A 23,432-nucleotide genomic window follows, 5' to 3' on the forward strand; every position below is an offset into this window, starting at 1 on the left:
GTAATCACTTTTTTCCTTACAGTTAAATTGTGAAAAACCAGTGTATTCTGACTCTTTTCTGAGAGGATTATTTAAAATCTAGCGTAGTGTCTCTACACCCTCCAGTAGATCCCTTTACAAAAAACAGAAACTATATTCAGAAAAAAAAAAAAAAAGGAACAATTTTTTTATATTAAAATTCTATAATCCAAGCAAACACAGTATTTGTTCCTCACAAGCTGGCCAGGAGCCAGGAGCGGTGAGTCCCCTGTGCTGGGTGCTCCCATGCTGTCAGAGCCATCCCATCCTCCAACGGGTCCACAAATCTGGTCTCTACATATTTAGACTTCAAAAAGATCAGATGTTTTATGAGTCTGGGACAAACTCCAAGGTGAAAGTTTTATTTCTTTGTATCAGGAGTGTATCTGGCCTGCCTAATCACCTGCAGTTTGTTTGCTGCTTTGCAGGACGCCAACTGTCACTTTATAGGCGTTCAAAGTGCAATGCACGTTCCAAATATGGCCAAAGTAGGTGATGCTCACAGTGATGTTTTACAGAAATAAGAACTTAGGTTCAGTTTAAACAATCATTAAAAGTTTAGCTTATTTATTTTCAAAGTATTACTCCACGTCTCATTGTCTACAATTTTCAGTGTCAGGACAAAAGCCACCCTCAACAGAACTGGTCATCCTCATCTCCCTTTGCCCCTTTTTGGAGCACAACTCACACAATTTAATTAAAAGATCTGCTTCAGGGAAACAGAAATTGAAGCTGTTCAGCTTAGTTTTTTTGTAGTAAATATTTCTCTCCACTGACTATAAAAGGTCTCTACTAAGTAGTCTGAATGTAGAAATTTATAGTATAGATACTTCAGTTAAATGAATCAGTTAGTGTACTACTGAAGCTTGACTTCTTGTTATTAACAACTAACCTGGGAACATAGGCCTTGGGCACAAAAACTGCCCAATATTCTCATTGATGGAAATATACTGATTTTCTTTTTTGGAGGGTGGTGCAGTATTTAAGAAGTTTATTCTCTCAAGAGGGTTAGATCTTAGATTTTTTTTTCTTGAGTTTCTTTGTCTCATAGACGAAGTTTGTTGAGTCTCATGAGAGGACCAGGAAGATATAATTTCCATTCTAGCTCCCAATATCCAGAGTTCTGAATTGCACAGACAAAGCTCAGGCAGAGGGGTGAAACATTTTCTGATTTTATTGGAATTTTTTATTTTCCTGCTTTTTTGCTGATTTATGTCATTGTCAGTGGGTTTTCTGACAGGTTTTAAACAAAGTATTCAGCAGGGGGGTTTTATTTCCTTATGATTAATTCTGGAAAATTTTCTATGCTAAACCTTTCCTTCCACAGCGATAATAAGTGTAAAGAGATAATAATTCTTTATCTGAGACACAAAAACACCTTAATATATAAAAAACTTCCTCAATGTCTCCGCAGATGCTAATCTTTAAAGCTTGTACTCTCCACAACTATTTGAACAAATTCTGGTCAGAAAAACAAAAATGTCAAATCACAGCCAGGGGCCTGGGCTCAGCTTCCTCTTGGATTTGTGATACTCTCACTGGGTTTCCAGACACCTCTGTTGTTTTCTCTATTTCTACATGCTTTAGTGTCCTGCAGGGAAGAGGCTGAGCACTCCCAGAGCAGGAGGGAGATTTGTGTCAAGCTCCTGGGGGACAGCTCCTCTGCATGACCATTCCTCCTGAGCCTGCTCTTCAGTCCCAGGGTGCCCAGAACCACGGCAGGCTTGGGACATGGTGGGATGCAGTTCTGGAATACCCAGAGCAAGAAGGGATGCAGGCCACAGCCAGCCAGAGTCCAGCACCTCACTGAAGGGGAATGCAGCATGTCCTGTGGCATGCTGGAGGTGATCTCTGGGAACAAGTGTCAATGGTTTTGGAAGTGGGAACATCTTTCAGCTCCCAGGAACAGTGCCAGAGTTTGATGCTTAGCATTGACTGAGACTTTTGTTCCAGTATTCTCTGTGCACTTATCCATGTCAATGAAATAGAGACAGAAATGAGAAGTAAATTTAAGCTAACTCTTAAATATGCGAAATATAAAATACGGTGATGACATTATCACTAGTATCTGTCAGGTGGAACTATAAATCTTCACAGCTGACAGTTTTTCAAAATCCTAAGTTCTTTCTGAGCTTCAGGACAAGACTGTTTGTCGATGATTCAGAAAACCTGGGCTTGAAGAAGATGCGTTCAACTCCCTGTGTAGTCCCATTGGGTCTTTTGTGATGCCCTTTTGCTACTATTTCTGCAAGTAGAAATTCACTGCATTAGATGGAAATTCAGCCCTATCCCTGGTCTGCCACACCAGGGACTGGCCAAAGGAGAAGGCTACCTGGTGAAGGAAAGGAATTTAAAAAGCAGGTGCAAAGAAAAAATTCACCCACTTCTGGGGTGAAAATGCTGATACAACTAAGATGACACTCCATGGTGATATCAAAGTTTGAAAGTCATCTGTTGTTTAGATAAAAGCATTATAGGATCATAAATTTAAGATGACCAGAGGTAGAAAAATGCATCCAAAAGATAAAAATTATGCCGCTCACTCTATTTTGACACCATCTTTCAGATCTGGAAGAGAAGTTAATTTCTGTACTATGTTTGATAGATCTTTCCATGAAGTGAATGTACGAAATCTCAATGCAGCCTCCTTTCTTCCCTACAAAAAGTGCAGCAAACACTACCATGCTGGCAGGGCTTTACCAAGTTCCTCAGAAGGTCACTGAAAGGATAATAAATGATCTACAACAAATTTGCATTTTTTCCAAACTGTGGCAGATGGCAGCATCAGCCCATTTTGCATGGGCTTGTTTTTCTCTCGCACTTTTCACCATTCATATAATGAGTCTCACAAAATGCTTTTAGTATGGTTTGCTGTCTTTTGTGATTCATTTGAGTAAATTAATCCCTGTCATTTGAATACTGTTACCTTTACAGAATGTGTTTGAAAAGTCTGTAATCAGTTTGTTCCATTTACTGAGAAGTCCTTGGTTAAAAAACCAAGGCCTTGGATTTTGTTTTTTTCAGAAGTATTTGACACCATACTATGAGGGAAAAGGTAATCTACAAAGAGAAAAGCAGTGATGAATATTTTTGTACTTAGCAGAGCTTTTGATACTTTCTCTTACAAGATCCTTCTGGATAAAGCACCCAGCTCACAGCAGGATATCTGAGTTACACAGTGGGAGAGCACCTGGCTTACAGGTCAGGCACAAAGGGTACAGGGAATGGGGGACATCAGGCTGGGGACCTCCACTGGTGGGGTTCCACTGGGCTCCATCCTCAGCCTGGTTCTCTTCAGCATCTTCCTACATGACTTGGGTGCAGGACTTGAAGGAATACTAAGGAAACTTCCCAACAAAACTAAATTTGGATGAGCTGTCAATTCCCTCCAGGGCAGAGAGACCCTGCAGTGAGACTGCAGAAAGATGGGCAATTACCAAGCATATGAAGCTCAACCTGGGAAAGTGCTGGAGTCTGCACCTGGCAAAGGGCAACCTTGGCTCTGTGCAAAGACTGGGGAATGAGAGGCTGCAGAGCAGGGCTGGGGAAAGGGACCTGGGGGTCCTGGTCAGTGGAAAGCTGAACATGAGCCAGCAGTGCCCTGGTAGCCAGGAGATTCAGGCACAGAATCAGGCACAACATTGCCAGCCAGGAAAGAGAGCACAAATTCTAGCAATGAATAGTTCAGTTTCCTACAAATGTGATGCATGTTTGTCACCTTTAGTCCTGTGCACAGTTTTGGGTAGTGCAATGCAAAAAGTCATTAAGTTATTAGACAATGTCCAAAGGAGGGCCAGAAGGATGATGAAGGGTCAGGAATTGTTATGAGGAGTAGCTGAGATCTGTTCAGCCTGGAGAAGACTGAGGGCAGATCTCATTGCAGTCTTCAACATCCTCATGAGGGGAAACAGAGGGTCAAGTACTGATCACTTCAAGATCGGTGGCAGAGCTCAAAGAATGAGTATGAAGTTGTGTCAGGGGAGGTTTAGGTTGGATATTGGGAAAAGGTTCTTCCCCCAAAGGCTGGTTGGTCACTGGAACAGGCTCCCAGGGCAGTGTTCACAGCACCAAGCCTGCAGAGTTCAAGAAGTGTTTGGACAATGCTCTCCGGCACAGGGTGTGGTTCTTGGGGTGTCTTGTGAGGACCAGCATATTCTCTGATTCTGTGAATCCTGTCCCATGGATTCACAAAGTTAAATCCTCTCTACAGGTGCTTCCAAAATCCATTTCTTTATTTGGCAGCTCTTGCCAACCCTTCTCATGCTGATTGACCCAAGATGGTAGCCACTGCTGTTAATTTGCAATGGAGATACTTTGCATTGTGATTACTCACTTTCCATGAGATAAGAGAGTCAATTAGCAGTACATAATCTGGCCAAACCTACGCCCTAGTTGTTCAGCTGCCTGTATAAGCAAATCTCTGCACATCCTCAGCAGCTGTGGGGTTTTCCTGCAGAATCATTCCCAAGGTGAATTGGTGCACTGCTCTGCAGGTTTCCTGTTTCCAGCCACAATACTTCATGGCAGAAGACCATATGGCAGAGGAGCTGACAAAAAACAATATCAAGACCTTTACTCATGTGTGTGCTGCCTTAGCAAAGTGAGCTGGACCACATGTCAGTCCTTACACTCTGGTGTTCCAGTTGCTCATGGAAGCTGGCTAAAGGGCATGGAGCTGGATCACTTGGTTTATAACAGGTCATAACACACATTGAAAGGGCAGCTACAGTTCACGTAATAAATGGGACACTATCAGAGGTTGTACTTAGTTCATGTTTTCCTGCTCATCTACCAGAGATGAAATCAAAATATTATCCATATTTTATATACTTGCTAATTAAACATTCTGTAATTTTACTTAATTTACTTAATATTCCCTTCAAGTATCTCTTTTCAGTTTTAATACTTTTACCCAGACTTTGTTTTTTTAAAATCCAAATGGACGTTAAGAGGGGTTTATACTTAGTGCAATGAGAAACTAAGATATCTCTACTTCTCTTCATAGATAGAAAATTCTGTGCTCCAGGGAGTTATTTTTAATACCTGCTTCTTATTCATCTATCAATCATATCTTTTCAACATTCCCCTTCTGCAGGTGCTGGAGAGTCAGGAAAGAGCACTATTGTAAAGCAAATGAAGTAAGTATCTGAATATGCATATCCGCTGTTGAATTTGGCATTTGTAGCATAAGCTGTCTAGCTAAAGTCTTATTACAATGTTTATGCTTATTTGAATAAAATGTAAAGAAACATCATTCAAATCAAGTTTCCATTCAAACACGCTCTAAAGAAAATCCCAAAGTGTCTGAGACACGCAGGTGGATTGATAGCCAAATCTGAATGACCAAATCATGCACTGGGCCCATGCATGGAGACAGGGATTCTGCTGCCTTGGCTTTGGTGGCAGTTAGGGTACTGGGAATAGCTCTGTTTGAGACAAGCAGGGATGGCTGATCCACCTGGCAGGCCCTGGCTCCAGCAGATGCCAATGAAGGATGTTTGCAGCAGATCAGACCAGCCAAGCCAGCACACTTGTGTGGATACCCTGGCAGTGTCTGATGATCTGTGCCTTGGGAGCCATCCTGAACCAGAGACAGCACCACTCTGTCCCTATAGCAGCCCTCAGTTAATTCATTTCATCATCAATGATAACCCCCAGATCTTTTGCTGAACCAATGTAAACTAACAACACCCACAGCATTCAACAGCAAGTAGTTCCACAGTTTAATTATACTTTATGTAGATTATCTCTCCTATTAATTTCCTTCTATTTCACTGTATTTCAAGGGCAAATATTAAAATATTGTACCGTAGAACTGAGAGGGGTTTCCTCCTGGGTTTTTTGGGGGGTGGGGTTATTTCAGTGGGGTTTTTTTGTTTGTTTCACTGTTTTTTTTCCCCCAAATTGGCCTCTATAGATCATTCTTGGTCTCCAGATCTCCTGCCAAAGTAAAAAAGGTCAACTATAGGCCAGGGGAGAAAACCCACCAGCCTGCACCCTGAGCAGCTGCTACCCATGGTAGGCACTGATGTAAGAACTGCTTTTAGTAAGAAAATTATCAACACAAAAAGTTGTATACAATAATCAGTCTGGGAGAAAAACAGGCTGTACAAGTTCCTATGCAGAAATCCCCACCTGAATTTGGACTGATTATCTGGTTACAGAGATATTGGGAGTGCTTCATAAACCCACTGCAAGAATACTTGTAGTTGTTTGCTCAAAGTGCACAAGGTGCCTCACAGATTGAAGTCAAGAACTTCCTTTTCCTTGGCTTCAGAGGAAGGTCAAATCTCTCTATGTGTGTGTGCTGGTTTACAGTTTAGTTTGACAATATTTTCATATATAGTAAAACAGGTTACAACTAAATTCATAGGTTTTTCTATTAAGGATATCCAAAATGCTAATTATGTATCTCATTTAAATTAATAATCCACCAAAATTCAAGGGACCATGCTTACACTGATGGTAAATGTCCTTCTTTGCTACACAACCTGATAAAATATTGCTGTTGTGTCTAGTCTTGTTTTCATAGAGAGGTCCAGGTTTGATTTCTAAACTTGCTCAAATACAGAAAAATTGCACAGGGATTGCAGCTGTTTAGATTTGATCCCACTTTGTAAGCACCCATTTGTGCTGTGTAAAAATCAAGCAACCTGATTATGAAATCATTAATACTGTTCTGAACTTAAGCTCCCTCACTTGTCTATTATCTACAACAATGCATTTTAATGATTAAAGTAAAAAATATTACATCATAAGAAGAAATTTAAGCAACTCATACTGTAATAAAGCAGATTTGCAAACATCCACCAAATACTTTGCTAACTTTGTTTTTCCAGATGAATTAATTTCTGGTTTGAGCTCCATTCAGGAGACCCTCTGTATTCAGCAAACCATTGAGGTGCATTGTGCTCAAAGCTTCCCCAAGCAGGGACAAATTAAAGATGTTCCTCTGAACTGAGAACTTTGAGAAGGCTGATAAACTTTAACAGCATGGAGGAGGGGGAGAAACTGCAAATCTGAGAGTTATATATACAGACTTGTGCATTTATGAGCTGTCAAATTGATCACAAATATGAATTATTTTACAGGAAAACTGTTCACAAAAATTGTGCTTTTTAATATCAAATGTCATCTTTTTGTCACAACCAAGGAATTTAGGGGATTTCTTTTTCTGTTAAAACCTCCAATATTAGTTAATTTTTTTCAGTGAAGTAAGAAATTTGCTAAAGAACACTGATAACTGCTTACAAAAGAAATAATTTTGCTGAAAATACAGTTTCTAGCAAAATCATAGTAATTTTATGACTAATAACATAAATTTCTAATTAATAAATCACTTTTTAAAAATTCTTAATCAAAGTTATATCCATCCACTAAGCTTTACAAAATATCTTCTGATACTCAAAATATAGGTATGCTGCAAGACCTTGCAGCATAAAAAGATGAAGAGTTACTAAAAAGAAAAATAAAATCTCTGAGGCTCTGTGCTTCTAACTGCATAATTTCCAGTGTGAAATCTAGTTTTTTTTTTTTAAAATCACATCTCTGTGCTGTGCTCTTATTTAGCAGTATGAAGCTTCTACAAATATTTCAGTGAATAAAAAGCAGGAAGAAAAATATTGGGTAACTCATCATGCCTGTTTTAACTGAATCAACCTATCTGATGAGAAGCCCTGTTTTTGTGAATAAAAACCTCAGAAGACTGCATCCTTAATATGGTGGGGGATGTCTCTGCTCCATGAGATCCTCTTTTTTCTTTCTCCCAAGTTCAATAGGACTCCTTTGAATCTTGCAGAATTCATTTGAATTCATGATGAAAACAGCATTCAAAGAAAAAAGAAAACAAACAACAAAACAAAGCTTCAAAAGAGAGTTCACAGAGTTGCCTGATCTAGAAATGATTGGAAAAACACTTTAGAGAGCCCTTTTTTCCTACGGATTCTATTCCTACAGGCACAGGAATGCAACTTTTGAGTTTTCTGACATCTGTAAATCAGAGAGATGTCAAGACACATCAGTTGTCATCTGGGTTTAGTGTATGTGTATATGAGTGAATGATTTTCTGACAGGAATGACTTGGCCAGTTAGGTAGCTCTCCCCAGAGTGTATCTCAGGGAAGTTGGGGTAGAACACAAACATCAAAGCCCAGAAATTCTGTATGTAATAGCCTTAATCTCTGCCCAGCTGAGGTGAGGAGGAATAGTGCCTTGCTTCCAGAAGCCCAAGCAGTTCAGTGTCTGTTCATTGAGAGCACACCAGGACAAAGTGGGTGAAGATTTCATCCTTTTTCACAACTCATGGAAAAAGAGGTCTCTAAGCCATGATAGAATCTGCACACTGATTTGGAGAACTTTAACCACATGCCATTCTCCAGTCAAGGAGGATTATGAAATTCTAATTCCTCTGTCAGAATTAAATTACTGGAATTGATTACTAAGGTTCTTTACCCTCTGGAATAAAATGTATGTCTCCAAAGCCTGGAGACATTAAGACCTTGCTATAAATAGAAAATGCACAAAGAAATGTTAAAAGCTTTTTTCTTGTTTTCTTGATAAGTGCCTCCCAGTGTTGAAACATTTTTTCCAATGATTTTTCGATCTAGGTAAGATTCTGGAGAAAAATCAGAATGACTGAACAAGCAATGACAGCTCAGGATTAATATTCTATTTTCCAATAGTAAAACATTTGGGGTCTAAATACAGAAATGCATCTTGCCCTGTATCTCGAGGGATGTGCCTGGCTCCTGTTCTAGACTCATACCTTGTTTTTAGATTAAACTACAAGGGAAAAAAACAGCATTTATTCACTCAGACTGGGTGCAAACCTCACCCAGAAACTGCTCTTTTCTTGTTCTAGCAGAATAGGCAGATCAACCATTGAGAAATGCTTTTCCAAGAGCCAAAAGTATTTGGTTCTTTCTCACATTGACAACAGAAGAATCTGACCTAACTTTTTGTTACTTTCTTTTCCTTTTTTTCTTTTTTTTTAAATATATCCCATAAAGCTTTTGTTGTTTTTTTTCCACCAGGATCATCCATAAAGATGGTTTCACCTACCAGGAGCGCATGGAGTTCAGACCTATTGTTTACAGTAATGCAGTGCAGTCCATCCTGGCTATTGTGAAAGCAATGACTAAGTTAGGAATCAGTTATGAAAACCCTGCTAGACTTGTGAGTATGACAACCTTTGTCTTGAAATAGGCATTGGAACACAAAGAGGGCCTGGTATTTTTTTTATGACAGTGGAAACTGAGTATCATTTGAGTTACATGTGACACAGTGTCCTTATTTATTTTTATTTTCTCAAAACTGATGCCTGGGGTCTAACCTTTGTCTAAACTACCATTTTGATTGATACAAAAGAAATGTTCAAGTCGCAAAGACATTAAAAAACAGAAAAAAAGAAAAAAAGGAAAAAAAAAACCAACAACAGAACCTTTTCTTAGCTGCTTAGTCACTTATTTATTGCTATTGAGAAATGTAAACAATATTTTCCTTTCATGACCGAACCTTGGGGTTCAGCCATGCAAGGAAAGGTCATGTAGACATGTTGGGTGCACTTCAGTCTGTCTTTGCTCCTGGAGCAGAGACCTCCCTGTTGTGTGGAGGCAGTGCTGGCACACTGGCACCACAGGGAATTGGGGTCCAACATTCCTGACACAGTCAACAATCCTCTGCACAGAGAGATGGAGGCAAAGCCACAGGAAAAAGACCTGTTACCTTCTGCCAATCACACTGAAATTTCAAGGACAGAAATAAAGGAAAAACTTTTCTTCTCCATGCAATGTTTTAGTCTGTTAGCCTGTAATTCAGATCTTGCTGAGAATTTCTCAAATGCTGGTCAGAATATCAGCTGATTCCAGTTTTGGCAAATTCTACCTAATCCCTAGAGGTTTATCTTGGAGGGAATAACATCTGCTTATCTCAAAGAGCTTTACTTGTTCCAGAAGTCTACATTTCATTATAATGACATGTGGTACTTTGGCCTACAAAATGATAAACAAAATCTTCAGGGGTTACTAAAGCTCATACCAGCATTTAACAAAATAGAAATAAAATGATTTCCATGAATGCAAGTCATTCAAACAAATGTAACAAGACCCAAAAGCAGCACATGGAAACCAGGGTGATGTTAATGTGCTGTTCTGCACAATGAGCCATCAACCATCCTGCATGGCTCAAGCCATGGCTGCAGCTGAACCTTGCAGCTCTGGCCACAGGTCCTGCCTGGCTCAGCCCATGGCACTGACTGCGTGGTGCAGACTCTGCCACCTGTTACTGAGATATGTTCTACCTGTGCCCCAGTATTTCAGTCTCTTTTCTCAACCCTGATATATTTTCTGAGATATCTGTACAGGTTCACTCTATGCCAATTTCATAGACACCCTTTTCATAGGATGTCACAGTATGGAGAATTTAAATAGCCCAGTACATTTCTTAGCATCATATACAACCAAATGCAGAAAACACAGCTTTTGTAAGTTTGTAAGTTATACCACAGTCAGCTCACTCTTGCTGTCATTTAGAATAGGCCTCTAGCAGCACAGCTGAATAAAGGTGTATGGAATGCTTGCAGTGCCTGTCCTCTCTTCCCCCAGAATGACACAGGAGCAACCTGGATGTGATTTTTAGAGAAATAGAAATTTTGGTCACATTTATTTGAATTGGCACTAAACATTGCCCTTTCTCCCCAAAACCTCCAAAAACTCAGCTTGTATTTCCCATAAAATCAGAAGCATCGATAAGCTTGAGTTGTTTTGACATAAGCTTTGGTTTCACCTGGACTTTGTTCTTGCTGTGTGTTCTGGTCCAGGTTCAGATGCTCAAATCATCTAGTTCAAGGACTGGGATTATCTGTGTCCCAAAAGCAATGTGCTTATCCATGTTCCAGGTCTGCTTGCAAATACATCTTGGAATGGAAAAGGGCTTAACACTTAATTTAAAGAGCATCTGTCCTGGGCAGTGAGGTAGATTTTTCTTTCTAAAACATCATTCCAATCTATTTTTAGTAGAAAATCATCTGAAGTCTTTGTAAATGCCAGAGAGAAACAACAAATTGTACAAATCAGGTTTGTGATAAGTTCAATCTGCTGCTATCTCCCTGTATTATGTAAGCACAAAAATCCACACTTGCCCCTTTTTGCAAAATAATCAATGAACATTTACCCTCTACACCTGGAGATCATGAGCTCAAGGCTTCTTACTGCACGCTATTCAACCTACAAATGCAGCCAAGTAGGTGGATAGCTGTAATCATTCCGTGATATGTCATATCTTGAAGCAGAGAACATTCCAAGCCTTATCTTGCAGCTGAACAAGGGTGCACTCTGGAGATAAATGGGGGGCACACAGGAGAACCTGACTCCTGCTGATCCCAGCACTGCAGGAGGACATCAGGGTGCCAGTGGTGCTATTTGATGTAGAAGGGCAATTATCCTGCTGTCCTCCTCCCTCGTTCCAGTCAAGGCAAATTTCTAGTGGTTATTTCCCACGTTTTTGGTTTTTCTTTTCTCCGTGCCTACTCAATTTCTCTCTCCTTTTTTTTTCTCCATGCCTGCTCAATTTCTCTTTCAGAAAAAAAATTTCAGTGTCTAATTTTTGATCTGTCTCTGACTTTTATAAAGTTTCCATAAACTGCAGCTTCTCTTGAGACATAAAGATATAGCACATTCCTAAAATAAATTTGTTAAAATTTTTTCTAAAGATGCTTCCTGGGTTTGAGTAAATCATACTCCCTGCCAAAACAGTATCTGTCAGAATCCATCTTTACTTTTGCAACTATTGACTGCAAGTCACTTGAGTTGTCTACTTCTACAACTAGGAAGGAATTATATTTTATAATTTTCCCTTGATGTGGCAGTGTATAAAATTACTTTTTTAATCATGATCTTTATCTACAGTAAATTCCTAAGCTCTTAACTACTGAAAAGAAATATTTTTAATGAAATAGATTATTTAAAATACTTTTATTGGACTATGAAAGGAAGAAATTACAGAATAATGTATTTAAAATATTCGGGACTTTATTGTGTACAGGTTTCTTCTTCCCCATATATGGGAAATGCATTCACTAGTTATATTTGCTTTGTCACATTTCTTACTGGGGTCTAAAGCTAGAAATTTTTTCTTACAAACACATTCAAAAACACCTTTAGATACAGATTTCTGCTTTGGTACAAAAGGTTTAACTTTAAATGTTTTTTAAATTTAATTTTTGGTACTCTATTACTCTCTCTTAATATAAGAGCTTTCCATCCAAGTTGCACTATTTGTGAATGGTTATAGCAAGATGAAACTGAGCCCTCATATGAACAAAATAAAACAATAAAAAGATGAAAATTCTGTGTATCACAATTTCAGCCTAACCTTGGCACTACCTAAAGGGATGTAAGCTTATCAAAGGATGTTTACATGCACAGGCAAGTACACCAACCTGGAAAAAAACCAGTGGAAATGAGAAATTTGACCATTGCGACTCATTACAAACCAAGCACATCTTCAAGGAGGTGAAGGGGCACAGCACGCTTGCACAATATTTACTGAAATTTCTCTTTAGGAGGATGAAAGGAAGCTGTGTGCCATGGCAACAGCTCTGGAGGATGGCAGCCTGTCTCGGGAGCTGGTGGAGCTGATGAAAGGAGTGTGGCGTGACGGCGGGACCCAGGCGTGCTTCGCCAGGGCAGCGGAGTACCAGCTCAGTGACTCGGCCGCCTAGTAGGTGACACCAGCTGCCCAACAGCTGGCACTGCTGCAGAAACACCTGTGCCCCTGCAGAACACCTGAAATCACTGCTCTGTAACATGGAAAAATGGCCGGGTTGATAAGGTCTATAATACATCAGAAGTGTTTAGATGGAGGAAACAAGGTTTCAGAAATGGTTTGTTTCTGTGAGTTTGTTTCAATGGTTTAACAAAAGTCTATTCTCCCTCTGAGTTTTTCTAAGATTGACAAAATGAGGAAAAGGTGACTTGAAACAGCATAGGTTTTACCTAGAGTGATGCTCTGTGTATGTTGCAGGATTCTAAATGTAAGTCTGGAGGAAACAGTGAAAACTTTCCTCTAAACTGACTGGGCTGCAGGGACTGGTGTTCCCTGGGCCATCACCACCCAGCTGAACTGAGTGCTGAGCTGCTGTCCAGCCTGACAGCCCAGCTCCCTTCCTGAGTCCTGGGAGGTGCCAGACACACAAGCAGGGCTGGGGCTGCTCACCCCTAACCCCACAGAGGATCACCTTTGTCCAGCTGGGGCACATCTCCCACCTCAGATGGAGTCAGTGACGTTTGACTTTTCAGGAGTCATGGCTTGGCTGCTTCTGCAGCTGTCCTTGCAGGCTCCAGTCCTGCTCAGCTGCCTTCTCACTCAGCTCAAACACAGCCATGAAGGGAGGTGTCACTGGGTCAGAGCCTTGAGATTGCTCAAACCTGGGGCAGAGGGTTGCAAGCCTGGGGCAGAGGGTTGCAAGCCTGGGGCAGAGGGTTGCTCCAGCTCAGGTCCGTCTTCTGAGACCTGGAGCTGGAGCTTTCCCCACTCCTGGAGCTCCTCCTACAGGCTGAGGGCACCTGCAGGCTGAAGCCTTCCAAGGTATTGGGTGTCCCTTCTACAAGACAGGAAGAGAAAGGCACGGCTGAATGTTGGACCTCAGGAAGCAACCTGAAGGCATCCATAGTTCAATAATTGTAGATATAGTGCAGGGAATATGCAGAGAATATGTTGAAAATTCTTCATCTCTTTATATCTTCCAAACAAGAATGAAGACCTTTTGCAAGAGTCCTAAACAAAGAAAATATTGCCTATGTTGATTTGAGCTTGGTTTGACAGTATTTTATAGCAGTGTTGTATTTTCATAAGTATGGTAAACAGCAATATTTTTCTAACATAGCTGTTCTCACAGGTTCTACTGCCATTCCTACTAAAAGCCCATAACAAGCTAATCATAATAAGTAAAACTACCTCTTAAATGAAAAAAAAAAAAAAAATTTAGACCCTGTTTACCAGTTAACGCTCTTGTGTACACTCTGCCTGGCAAATTAGGTTTTGTTGCCTACAAAGAAAACAGCAAAATCTAAATTATTTCCCTTTCAGTGTTATTGTTTGTATTCTGTTTTAACTTGCAATAGGTTTCAGTACTTAAGGAGGTTAATATGGATTGTGTCTGTAGTTGTTTATTTATAAACTTACATTAAAAACAACTACAGTGATAAGTTTTTCATCCGCTTGAACATTTCTGCTAATTTCTTGAAAATCCAGCTTCTCTGTCTTCATCTTTTGGTACCTGATGCTTCTAAAATTCTAGCCTTTGGCTCTGAACCATTAAAATCAACTTAATATTTGCCCTTGCTACTGGGCTTCTAATGATCTGTTCAAAGTCAGCTACAGTCAATCAACCATCTAATGCTGCAGCTCAATTTCCTTTAAAGCCAAAACCCTGTTTCTCAGTGCCTGTGAATCAGCTCCTACAAAGAGTATTGATTAATACTGTGTAAACTCTGACTTTCTGAGGTTATCTTCTCTGAGATTTTTCATTATTAATTCATGCTAATGAAGTTTGATCACTGCTTCTCCTTTGTGTATTTCAATTGAAAAAAAAAAAAAAGAATTGACATCTTCTTAATAATAGAAAAATTCTCTCTGTCAGATTTTGCTGGAATTTCTCCCTTAGACCCACCTGGAACTAATTCTGTTTTAAATTGGAATGATGGGTATGGAAAGGGCAAGATTGGGGTTATAAACTGTGACTTCACACATCATTGTACAGCTACCAGCAGCCCATGATGCACTTTGCTAGCTCAGTCCTTTTCCTCTCAGGGTAGGAGTCCTGTCACCTCATCCAAGCCAAGGAAAGATCAGCATTTACTGAGCTCCCAGTTTGCATTCCCTCCCTTCCCAGTGCAGAGAGGGTCTCTCTCCTTGGAGCTGCCTATGGCTCCAGGAAGAGCCTGAAATTGCCTCCTGCTCCTTTAACTAGATAATTGACTTGGCTTAATTTTTTATGCAATTACAATTGGCTGTGTTGAATTGAATTTAGCCATTTGTGGCTAAGAACTATCAGAACTTTATTTTATATTCAAGTGTTTATTTTAGTGCTTACATGCTTTATAAATAACAAAATGTCTTTTGTTTCTGCCTTCCACAAAGGTGCGATGAGATGAGTTTGCCTCAGGCCCTACTCAGAGAAACAGACCTATATTGTTTGTCCTTTATTCTTTCTCCAACAGATTGTTTCCTGGCCTCAAATAATGGGAAAACATTGAATTACTGAGATCAGGTGCAACACCCTTTGCAGACTGGATAGTTTCTTCAAATTAAAATAAGAAAATCCCATTTCCAAACATAACTTGGAAATATCCAAATGAAAGAGTCTAGCTTTTAAAATATTTTATTTTATTTTATTTTATTTTATTTTATTTTATTTTATTTTTCTATATTTTAAATTTTTTTTTAGCTCACAAATCTATTAAATATTGCATACAAGGATAATGATCTGTGAGGCTTCTTTTGGAAGATTCTGGTTAAGCTGAGCAGCAGAACTTCCTGTTGAGCAGACATAGTGTAGAGAGGAAAAAAGAAGGCATGGACTCTAATAGACATTAGAGACACAGTGTTTTGCTTGTCAGAGACACGAGACTGCATACAGGATGGTGTGTGGATCCAACTGGACACTGAAAATTCTTCATCTATTGAGTGGTTCCTTGCTTTTGGCTTTGGTCTTTATTTGAATATTAGTAGCTAAAATGCAGGAAGTTACACAAGCATCATTTTTTCTTTTGCTTTGTCAACTCATAACCCCTCTGCACAGATTCCCAGAACAGCCAGTAGGATTCAGAGGCTCTGCCCAGCCATTTAAAGAAAGCTGTGAAGTGACAGAAGTGTTGGACAAAATCAGGCTTCCAAGATCTGCTTAGGGTTGTCATATAATGCAGATTTTATCTCTGTATACCAGAAGTAAAAGCAGATAATCCACAGTTTTTCAAGGGCTTGTCAGAATACTTACCCAGGGGATCTTCAGCTTCATTGAAGATTTTGGTTTTGACTAAAAAATATATATTTTTGTAAATCACCAGGTACCTTCTTATTGTAAATTGAGAGGTCTACAGGGAAAACAAGTGAATTCCTCCAAAATATGATGCCCTCTCTTTCATTTAGGAAGAAAAATGCTGTTGCAACTACTCTGACAGGCTGAGGTGATTCCTTATGCATCTGCTTCTGCAGGATGCTTCTGGTTCTTCCCCTGAGGTAGCAATTCCCACTTGCTGAGAGAAAATGGCCAAAATCCCCTGGCTGACAAGGTTGTTTTCAAGAATCCCTAAGGAAAACAAGGATTTTTCCTTAGCTGCATTTCTCAGAAAGATGTTTATTATGTGCAATTGATTTACACTTCTATACAAGAAAAAATAAATAAAAAGGCTCTAAATTGTGGAACTCAGCTGTATAAAAACCAGCACTATTGTATTCAAATGTGTAGTATACATAACATATTTAAAAGTGGCTCAGTGGGGAGTGATTATGCAATGGACATTTCACTTTTTGAATTCACCAACCACCATTTCTCCCTTACTCTCCCCAGCTACCTGAACGATTTGGACAGGCTGGCAATGCCAGACTACGTCCCCACTGAGCAAGACGTCCTGCACTCCCGAGTGCAGACAACTGGGATCATAGAGACTCAGTTCTCTTTCAAGGATTTAAACTTCAGGTATGAAAGCCATATTTTACAGTTTTCCTGGGGTTTTATCTTTGTCAAGTATTTTCTTTCACGGATATTGACGTTTTATAACACAGCTGATAGCATGGTGACATCATTGAATCCAGTCTCAACATTTTTGCACAGCTGAAAAAGCAAGATACTATCAGTACTCCAAATTTGAACATATAATGGGCCATTATAAACAGGTCACAGAGTACTGTGCTCTGAAAGGATATTTTTACATATGCAAAAGTCTAAAAAGCTGTAGTTATATCCTGCCATTTGAATAATAGTGACATTTACGAAATTTGCCTATTTAAATGTCCTTAAGAACATGCAAAAAACATTTAATGTCTACCAATTTGCACGCACTCTGAACATTTCACTCTTCTTTTGAGAATGGAAATAACAGCTTTTAGCACTGGAATGCTCTGCAGTTGGCAAAAAAAAACAAACCAAAAAAACCAAAAAAACAAACAAAAAAAAACCCCAACAACAAACAAACAAAAACCAAACAACAACAAACAAAACAAACAAATCAAACAAACAAAACCAAAAAAACCCCACCAAAACTAAAACCCTCTGTCCTGTGGGAAATTTCAGCACTATCAAGAACGTCTTCATTCTCATTTAAGATGAAAACCAAAATGTTCAGAAAAAAAATTTGAAAATAATGTCTCTGAGAAATTCAACTGAAATGTTTTACACTTTCAGATACCCAAGATCTATTTATGCTTGATGAACCAATTAAAAACTTCTAATTGCACATGAAAATGGATTTGAATGAGTTATTATTATTTCAGAGTTCTATAATGCTTTTCTCTGGGGACTGAAATCCATTTAATTCTTAATTTAAAGGCTGGGGCACATATTGAGGAATGCAGTCTAGACAAGAAACTACCTGTAGAGACAGACAGATTTTTAAAGCATAAGGATTATAACTTTTACATTTTTCATTTGGCTTCTTTCTTTCTCCTCATGTGCAAATTAAGCATTCCCCAAACTATCTATGGCACCACACATATGCTTTAACACAACAGAAATTGCACATACAAAATGAGATCCTGATGTGGATGTCTCACAAATAAATTATTATCATCTGTCACTATCCTGGTCACTCATGAAAATTCATTGCCTGCCCACAAATGCTGCAGTGCAATGTCATAGACATCATCTTCTTTTTCTCTGATCACTGTATTTCCAGACAGCTTTGTTCACTGGAAATGTGAATGCCTTTGGTTACAATCATAGTCCATGTAGGAAATAAATTCAGGGTGGAGAAAGAAACCACTAGAGGGAAATCCTCGTTGACACGGATGCTATCAGCCCTGACATATCAGCATTAGTGTTTGGGTCTAGCTGAAATGCAGCACCACTGGGAATTTAGTTACCCAAGTAAAAAGAGGAAGGCTCTTAATGCCACCACAAACACAAGCTCCACTGTTTCTGCCCTCTCTGCTGTGCATCACAGTAGTGTTATGTGAGTAAATTCATTGGTGTTTCAGGCAGTTGAGTAATATTAGGTAAAATCAAAGGAGTCTGAGGGGTTTGGTCTGCTAAAGTGGTGCAGAACAATTATAAATCCATGTTAACCAGGCAGGCACTGCTACTTTGCATTGCCATAGCAATGCAAAACAGCTGGAGGATCCTGATGTCTCTGCACCAAGTTTGATAAGTACCACAGAAACATCTATAAAGAGAGGGACACTTACACATCCAGAGTGAGTCTTGGCTGATGTACTGATGGGGCTTCAGGTCACACACCGTACATGGATACAAAAACCCCACGGACAGATGCCTCATTTACTAAACCCTTTACTGAACTGAATGAGACAGAAAACATTTTGTATCTGTGCAGTAAAAGTCTAAACCCTGGTACTGCTCCGGGGAACTGAATTACAGTTGCACAGAAAACATTGATTTTTATTTGCTTCGTGCTTACTTGTTACTTTGCTAGTTTAGTGCAATTTAGCTTCTGTGTGCTCCTCTGATTTCAGAGTTATACACCAAAAATCGAGAAAGGCATGTAATTATAGGTGACTTCTGAGTGCTAATCAGAGACAAAAGTCAAGATACTTTATTTGGGCTGACCCCACTCTTCAGCAGACCTGAACTCAGTGAAGATATGCTTGGAGGAATGCCATTTCTTTTATCAAAATCTTGCTCCACAATTTCCCAAGTTCCAAAATAATTCACTTTTATAGATACCCAATAAAAAAAAAAAAGATGAAATGTACCGGAAAAGAAAAAATAATTGATTACTTCTCAGCTTCAGAAACAGTTCATTGAGTGCATTGGAAAGGGTTTCATTTTTTTCCTAAGGAGGGTGAAAATTTATAAAAAATAACATTTTTTAACATGCACTGCACTGCTGATGGTGAAGGAAACAAAGGATTAAGATACTGCAACAAGCAATGTTTTGGTAACAAATTATTCTTGCTCTGTTTACTGACATGGTTGTTTTCCTACTGAATCCTGTTATATTCATTGCTGTAAGAATTGTGTTTAATTTTCAGATACTGCAGGATCCGGAGATCTAATGCATATTCTTGAAGGATGGGGTAATCCAACAGGGGATTAGGTTTTACAGAATTAAGTTCAACAACAGGCAGTACAGGGAAAAGTCATCATGCACACCAGGAAATGGAAAACATAAGGGCAAGATAAATTTAATTTTTAATGTATTCCCTGCTTACTAATGCACTTGAAAAATCTTCAGGTTTGGCCACTTTTGTTTCAGGAAAAGAGTGAAAAGAAAGCCCTAGCCCTTACCACTGAAGAACTGCAAATGTAAATGGGAGTTTTGGAAGCTCAGGCTAAGGGCCCTGGCTAGGTCCCAGCCAGCTGTGCCCAGCTGGCCCTGGACCCCACAGAGAGTCCCTATAAAGTTCATATGACACTACCCAAAGGTAGCAGCAGTTCCCTGGCAAGGGTGGAAGGAAATTATTGCAGGGAAGGACAGCCCTATAAATTCCCCCTGTACAGAGGAAGGGATTCCAGCTCTCCAGGAATTGCTGCTTAAGGGCAGCTGATGAGGTGGACAGGGAAGAGCCCCCCAAAGGTGTGATTCAGCTTATACAGTGAGCTCAGTGACCACTCCAGGGCAGGCAGCAGTGGCAACATCTGTTCATGCACAGCCAGGGCTCCATGTGTGACTGGCCTGCAGTTGTTCTCTTATTGGTCAATGGCAGCTCACTGCAAGCAAAACCATGAAGCAGTAAATGACACTGAATGTGCGGGTCTTCTATCCATGTCTCAGAACTCTGCCCTAAACAAATCCTAGCCTGCAAGTCTCAGCGTGCACTGAGCCCCAATTTCTCAACACAGTGCCACATGAAAGCACTGAATATTAATCCTACATGCAGGTATATAAACCTTTTTATTTCATTTTATACCCACTACAAAGCCATGAGTAACAACATACAGCACTCCTTGACCTGATGGGATAGAAACAGGCTAATATTTGGAAAAGCTGGATATTTGTCATTCATCTCTATTTGAACTCTGTGCACTAAAATCATGACTACATCCTTATTAGAGCTTTACATTGTACATATGTGATTGTTTCTGCAAAGGATGTTTGATGTGGGTGGACAACGATCAGAGAGGAAAAAGTGGATTCACTGCTTTGAAGGAGTTACTTGCATCATATTCTGTGCTGCACTCAGTGCCTATGACATGGTTCTAGTGGAAGATAAAGAAGTGGTGAGTCAGAACAGACAAACAGCCCTCTTTGCTTCTAAGTTTTAATGTACTCTCTGATAGCACATTCCCATTCTCTGATAACTATTTAAAGGCTATTACACTGTAGTGGCTCTTTCCAGTAAAGAACATTGCAGTAAAAATGGCATATGAGGATGAGATTTGTCAGTCTCATGTTTACCTTTTGCACCTCAACAGAACAGAATGCACGAAAGCCTTCATCTGTTCAACAGCATCTGCAACCATAAGTGCTTTGCAGCCACTTCCATTGTGCTGTTCCTAAACAAAAAGGACCTCTTTCAAGAGAAAATAACAAAAGTTCACCTGAATATCTGCTTTCCTGAGTATAATGGTAAGTTTGGAGTGTTCAGGAGAAAACACATTCAGATGTTTAGTGTAGGCCATGCATTAAACACTGAGACTTTGACTCATAACACCTATATAATAAACCTTTAAATACTAAACCTCTTACCTCAGCATCTTCTCATGAAAGAATGATATGAGACAGACACAGCCAGAATTCAATTCATCTCACCTACTCACCGTGTTTATCCTTGGGTGGGTTCATTTCTCTCTCTGGAGATGTTTATTTCTGTCCATTGGTAGAGGAGGATGAGCAATCTAAAAGCTTCAGGTGGCTGAAGGGTGCTGAGATGGACTCAGCCAACATTTCAGCACAAGTCAGTGTCTTATCACTCACACATGCACCACAACTGCATCCAAGATTTTTGTCCCTATTTTAAGAACTTATTCCATAAGGGAAGTCTGTCTCTTTTTTTATGTCACAGTAGTGTCTACTGGAAATTTTAAAACAGCAGATGTTCCCAGCTGAGGCAAAAGTATATATAAGGCCATGTCAGAAATTGCCAGAGAAAAACCAGTTTTGACATAAAATTTTCACACCTAATGCATGAAGGTAATTCAAATAGAAAGAAAAGGGGGAGGAAAGGCAGAAAACATTATTTCTTGTCTCTTTGCAGTTATGAGGATGTACCAGTTGAAATGTGTATTCTCTTGTTTTTACTTTTCTTTCCATTAGGACAAAACACATTTGAAGATGCTGCAAATTACATCAAGAAACAATTTCTAGACTTGAACATAAGGAAACAAGATAAAGAGATATATTGTCACTTGACCTGTGCCACAGACACCCAGAATGTCAAATTTGTTTTTGATGCAGTCACAGACATAATAATCAAAGAAAATCTGAAAGACTGTGGGCTTTTCTAACCGTTCATTCCCTTGCTCAGAGCTTCAGTACACTTTCCCCTCTTCATCTGATGTGCCGACTGAAATTAAAAAAAAAATCCTCTAGGTAAAAAAACTCCTCAATATCAATTAGGCACCCATTAGCATCAGTTGAAGCATTGGGTACAGCCCAACTGCAGACCAGCACAGACCTTCCAGGTTCATAAGAAGGTTTAAAATACTATTCCTGTTCTACAAAGATGACAGCTGCAGATAAACCCTACAAGAATGAAAGTCACATTCCTATTTAAACCAATATCATAGAATCATAGAATCATAGAATTCTTTGGTTTGGAAGAGACCTTAAAGATCACCTAATTCCAACCCCCATGCCATAGGCAGGGACATCTTCCACTAGACCAGACAATCAGGAAACTGGGGACACCTCAGCATACTGTGTCTTCTAGGGATAGGATGAAAAAAGAAAATATATAACAGACAACTGACTTATTTATAATTGAGACATAAAGAAAATTATAGCTTTAGACATTATCATGCATAATTTACCTTCTGTTTTGTATTTGTGTTACATAAACAACTGAAAGTGACGTGCCATTAATTCAACAAAAGAAAACCCCCCAGACTTAGATGGTGTATGATGAAGAGCAGTGAAAATCTGAATGTTTAATTATACTGTTTTGTTAGAAGAGCTGAGAGACATATGCATAAAAACTGCACACATACAAAATTGACAAAATTCCCAGTTTGAGAAAAATTAAACACTGAAAGATGAAGGCAAGTTTTCTAAATCCCTAAAAAAGGGGAAAAAAATTGTAATGACTGTCAGTTTCTGCATAAGCCACAAAGGCAAGTTGAAACATTTTTAGTTTACAACTAAATATGAGACTTTCCTAAATTGCAATTAATAATCCTGCTACTCAACAGGAATGGCAGCAGTAACTTCTGCCACTGCAGAGCAGGTGTAAACCCACCAACTCTCATGGCAAAAGCACAGCCTTGGGACTTTGGCACAGAGCACCTTTCTCTACACAAAGATCTTGCTGATGCAGAACTGCTCTCCTTTAACTCCTGCTGGTTTATTTATAGGAAATATTTGACTATTTTAAATAGAATGGGTCTTTGTCCTAGTTTCAGCTAGGATAGAGTTAATTTTCTTCCTGTCACAATGCTGAGTCTTGCATTTAGTGTAGAGTAATGACAGCCCATTGATGGTTTAGCTGTTGCTCAGCAGTGCTGATCCTACACCAAGAACTGTTCAGCACCTCATGCTCTGCCAGTGAGAGATGCCCCAAGATGCATGCATGGCCAGGACAGCTGACCTGAGCTGGCCAAAGGGATGATCCATAACACAGAACATCACAGCCCAGTAAAGGTGTTTGGCCAGGAAGGTTTGATCACTGCTCAGGGATGGACTGGGAATGGGTTAGCAGGTAGTGAGCAGCTGCATTGTGCATCCCTTGGTTTTCCTAGGTTTTATTCCTCTGTCTTTTTCATTCTCCTTACTGTTGCTTATTGTTGATATTATTATTATATTTTACTTTTTTTCCAGTTATTAAACTGTTCTAACATCAACCCACAGACTTCACCTTTTCCTCATTCTCTTCCCCATCCCACTGCAGGTTTTGGGGGGTGTGTGAGCAAACAGCTGTGTGGTACTTATTTGACAGCTGAAGTTAGAGTATGACAGAGTTCTAAAAATATTCAACTGAAATTTGAAATTTGGCCTTGAATTAACACTGCTTTTAAAATAGAATCACTAATGAAGCATTTCTTTCCACCTTGGTCTCTTTTTTAATAAATTTAAAATTAATTTTCAC

The 23,432-nt window shown here is 39.4% G+C and overlaps 1 protein-coding gene across 1 annotated transcript in view; it reads left to right on the plus strand.

Annotated features, from left to right (window-relative positions):
* The window catches only part of GNAT3 (G protein subunit alpha transducin 3), a 29,181-nt gene extending 7,475 nt beyond the window's left edge, over positions 1–21,706 (plus strand). The window contains exons 2-8 of the mRNA XM_033058337.1: positions 5,114–5,156; positions 9,050–9,191; positions 12,577–12,734; positions 16,585–16,713; positions 20,280–20,409; positions 20,605–20,758; positions 21,446–21,706. Coding sequence (XP_032914228.1) covers positions 5,114–5,156; positions 9,050–9,191; positions 12,577–12,734; positions 16,585–16,713; positions 20,280–20,409; positions 20,605–20,758; positions 21,446–21,636 — 947 coding nt within the window. The 3' untranslated portion in view covers positions 21,637–21,706. The remainder of the gene's footprint in view (positions 1–5,113; positions 5,157–9,049; positions 9,192–12,576; positions 12,735–16,584; positions 16,714–20,279; positions 20,410–20,604; positions 20,759–21,445) is intronic.
* The last annotated feature ends 1,726 nt before the right edge of the window (positions 21,707–23,432 follow it).

The sequence above is a fragment of the Catharus ustulatus genome, chromosome 4 (assembly GCF_009819885.2).
Source record: "Catharus ustulatus isolate bCatUst1 chromosome 4, bCatUst1.pri.v2, whole genome shotgun sequence".
NCBI classification, from domain to species: Eukaryota; Metazoa; Chordata; class Aves; order Passeriformes; family Turdidae; genus Catharus; species Catharus ustulatus.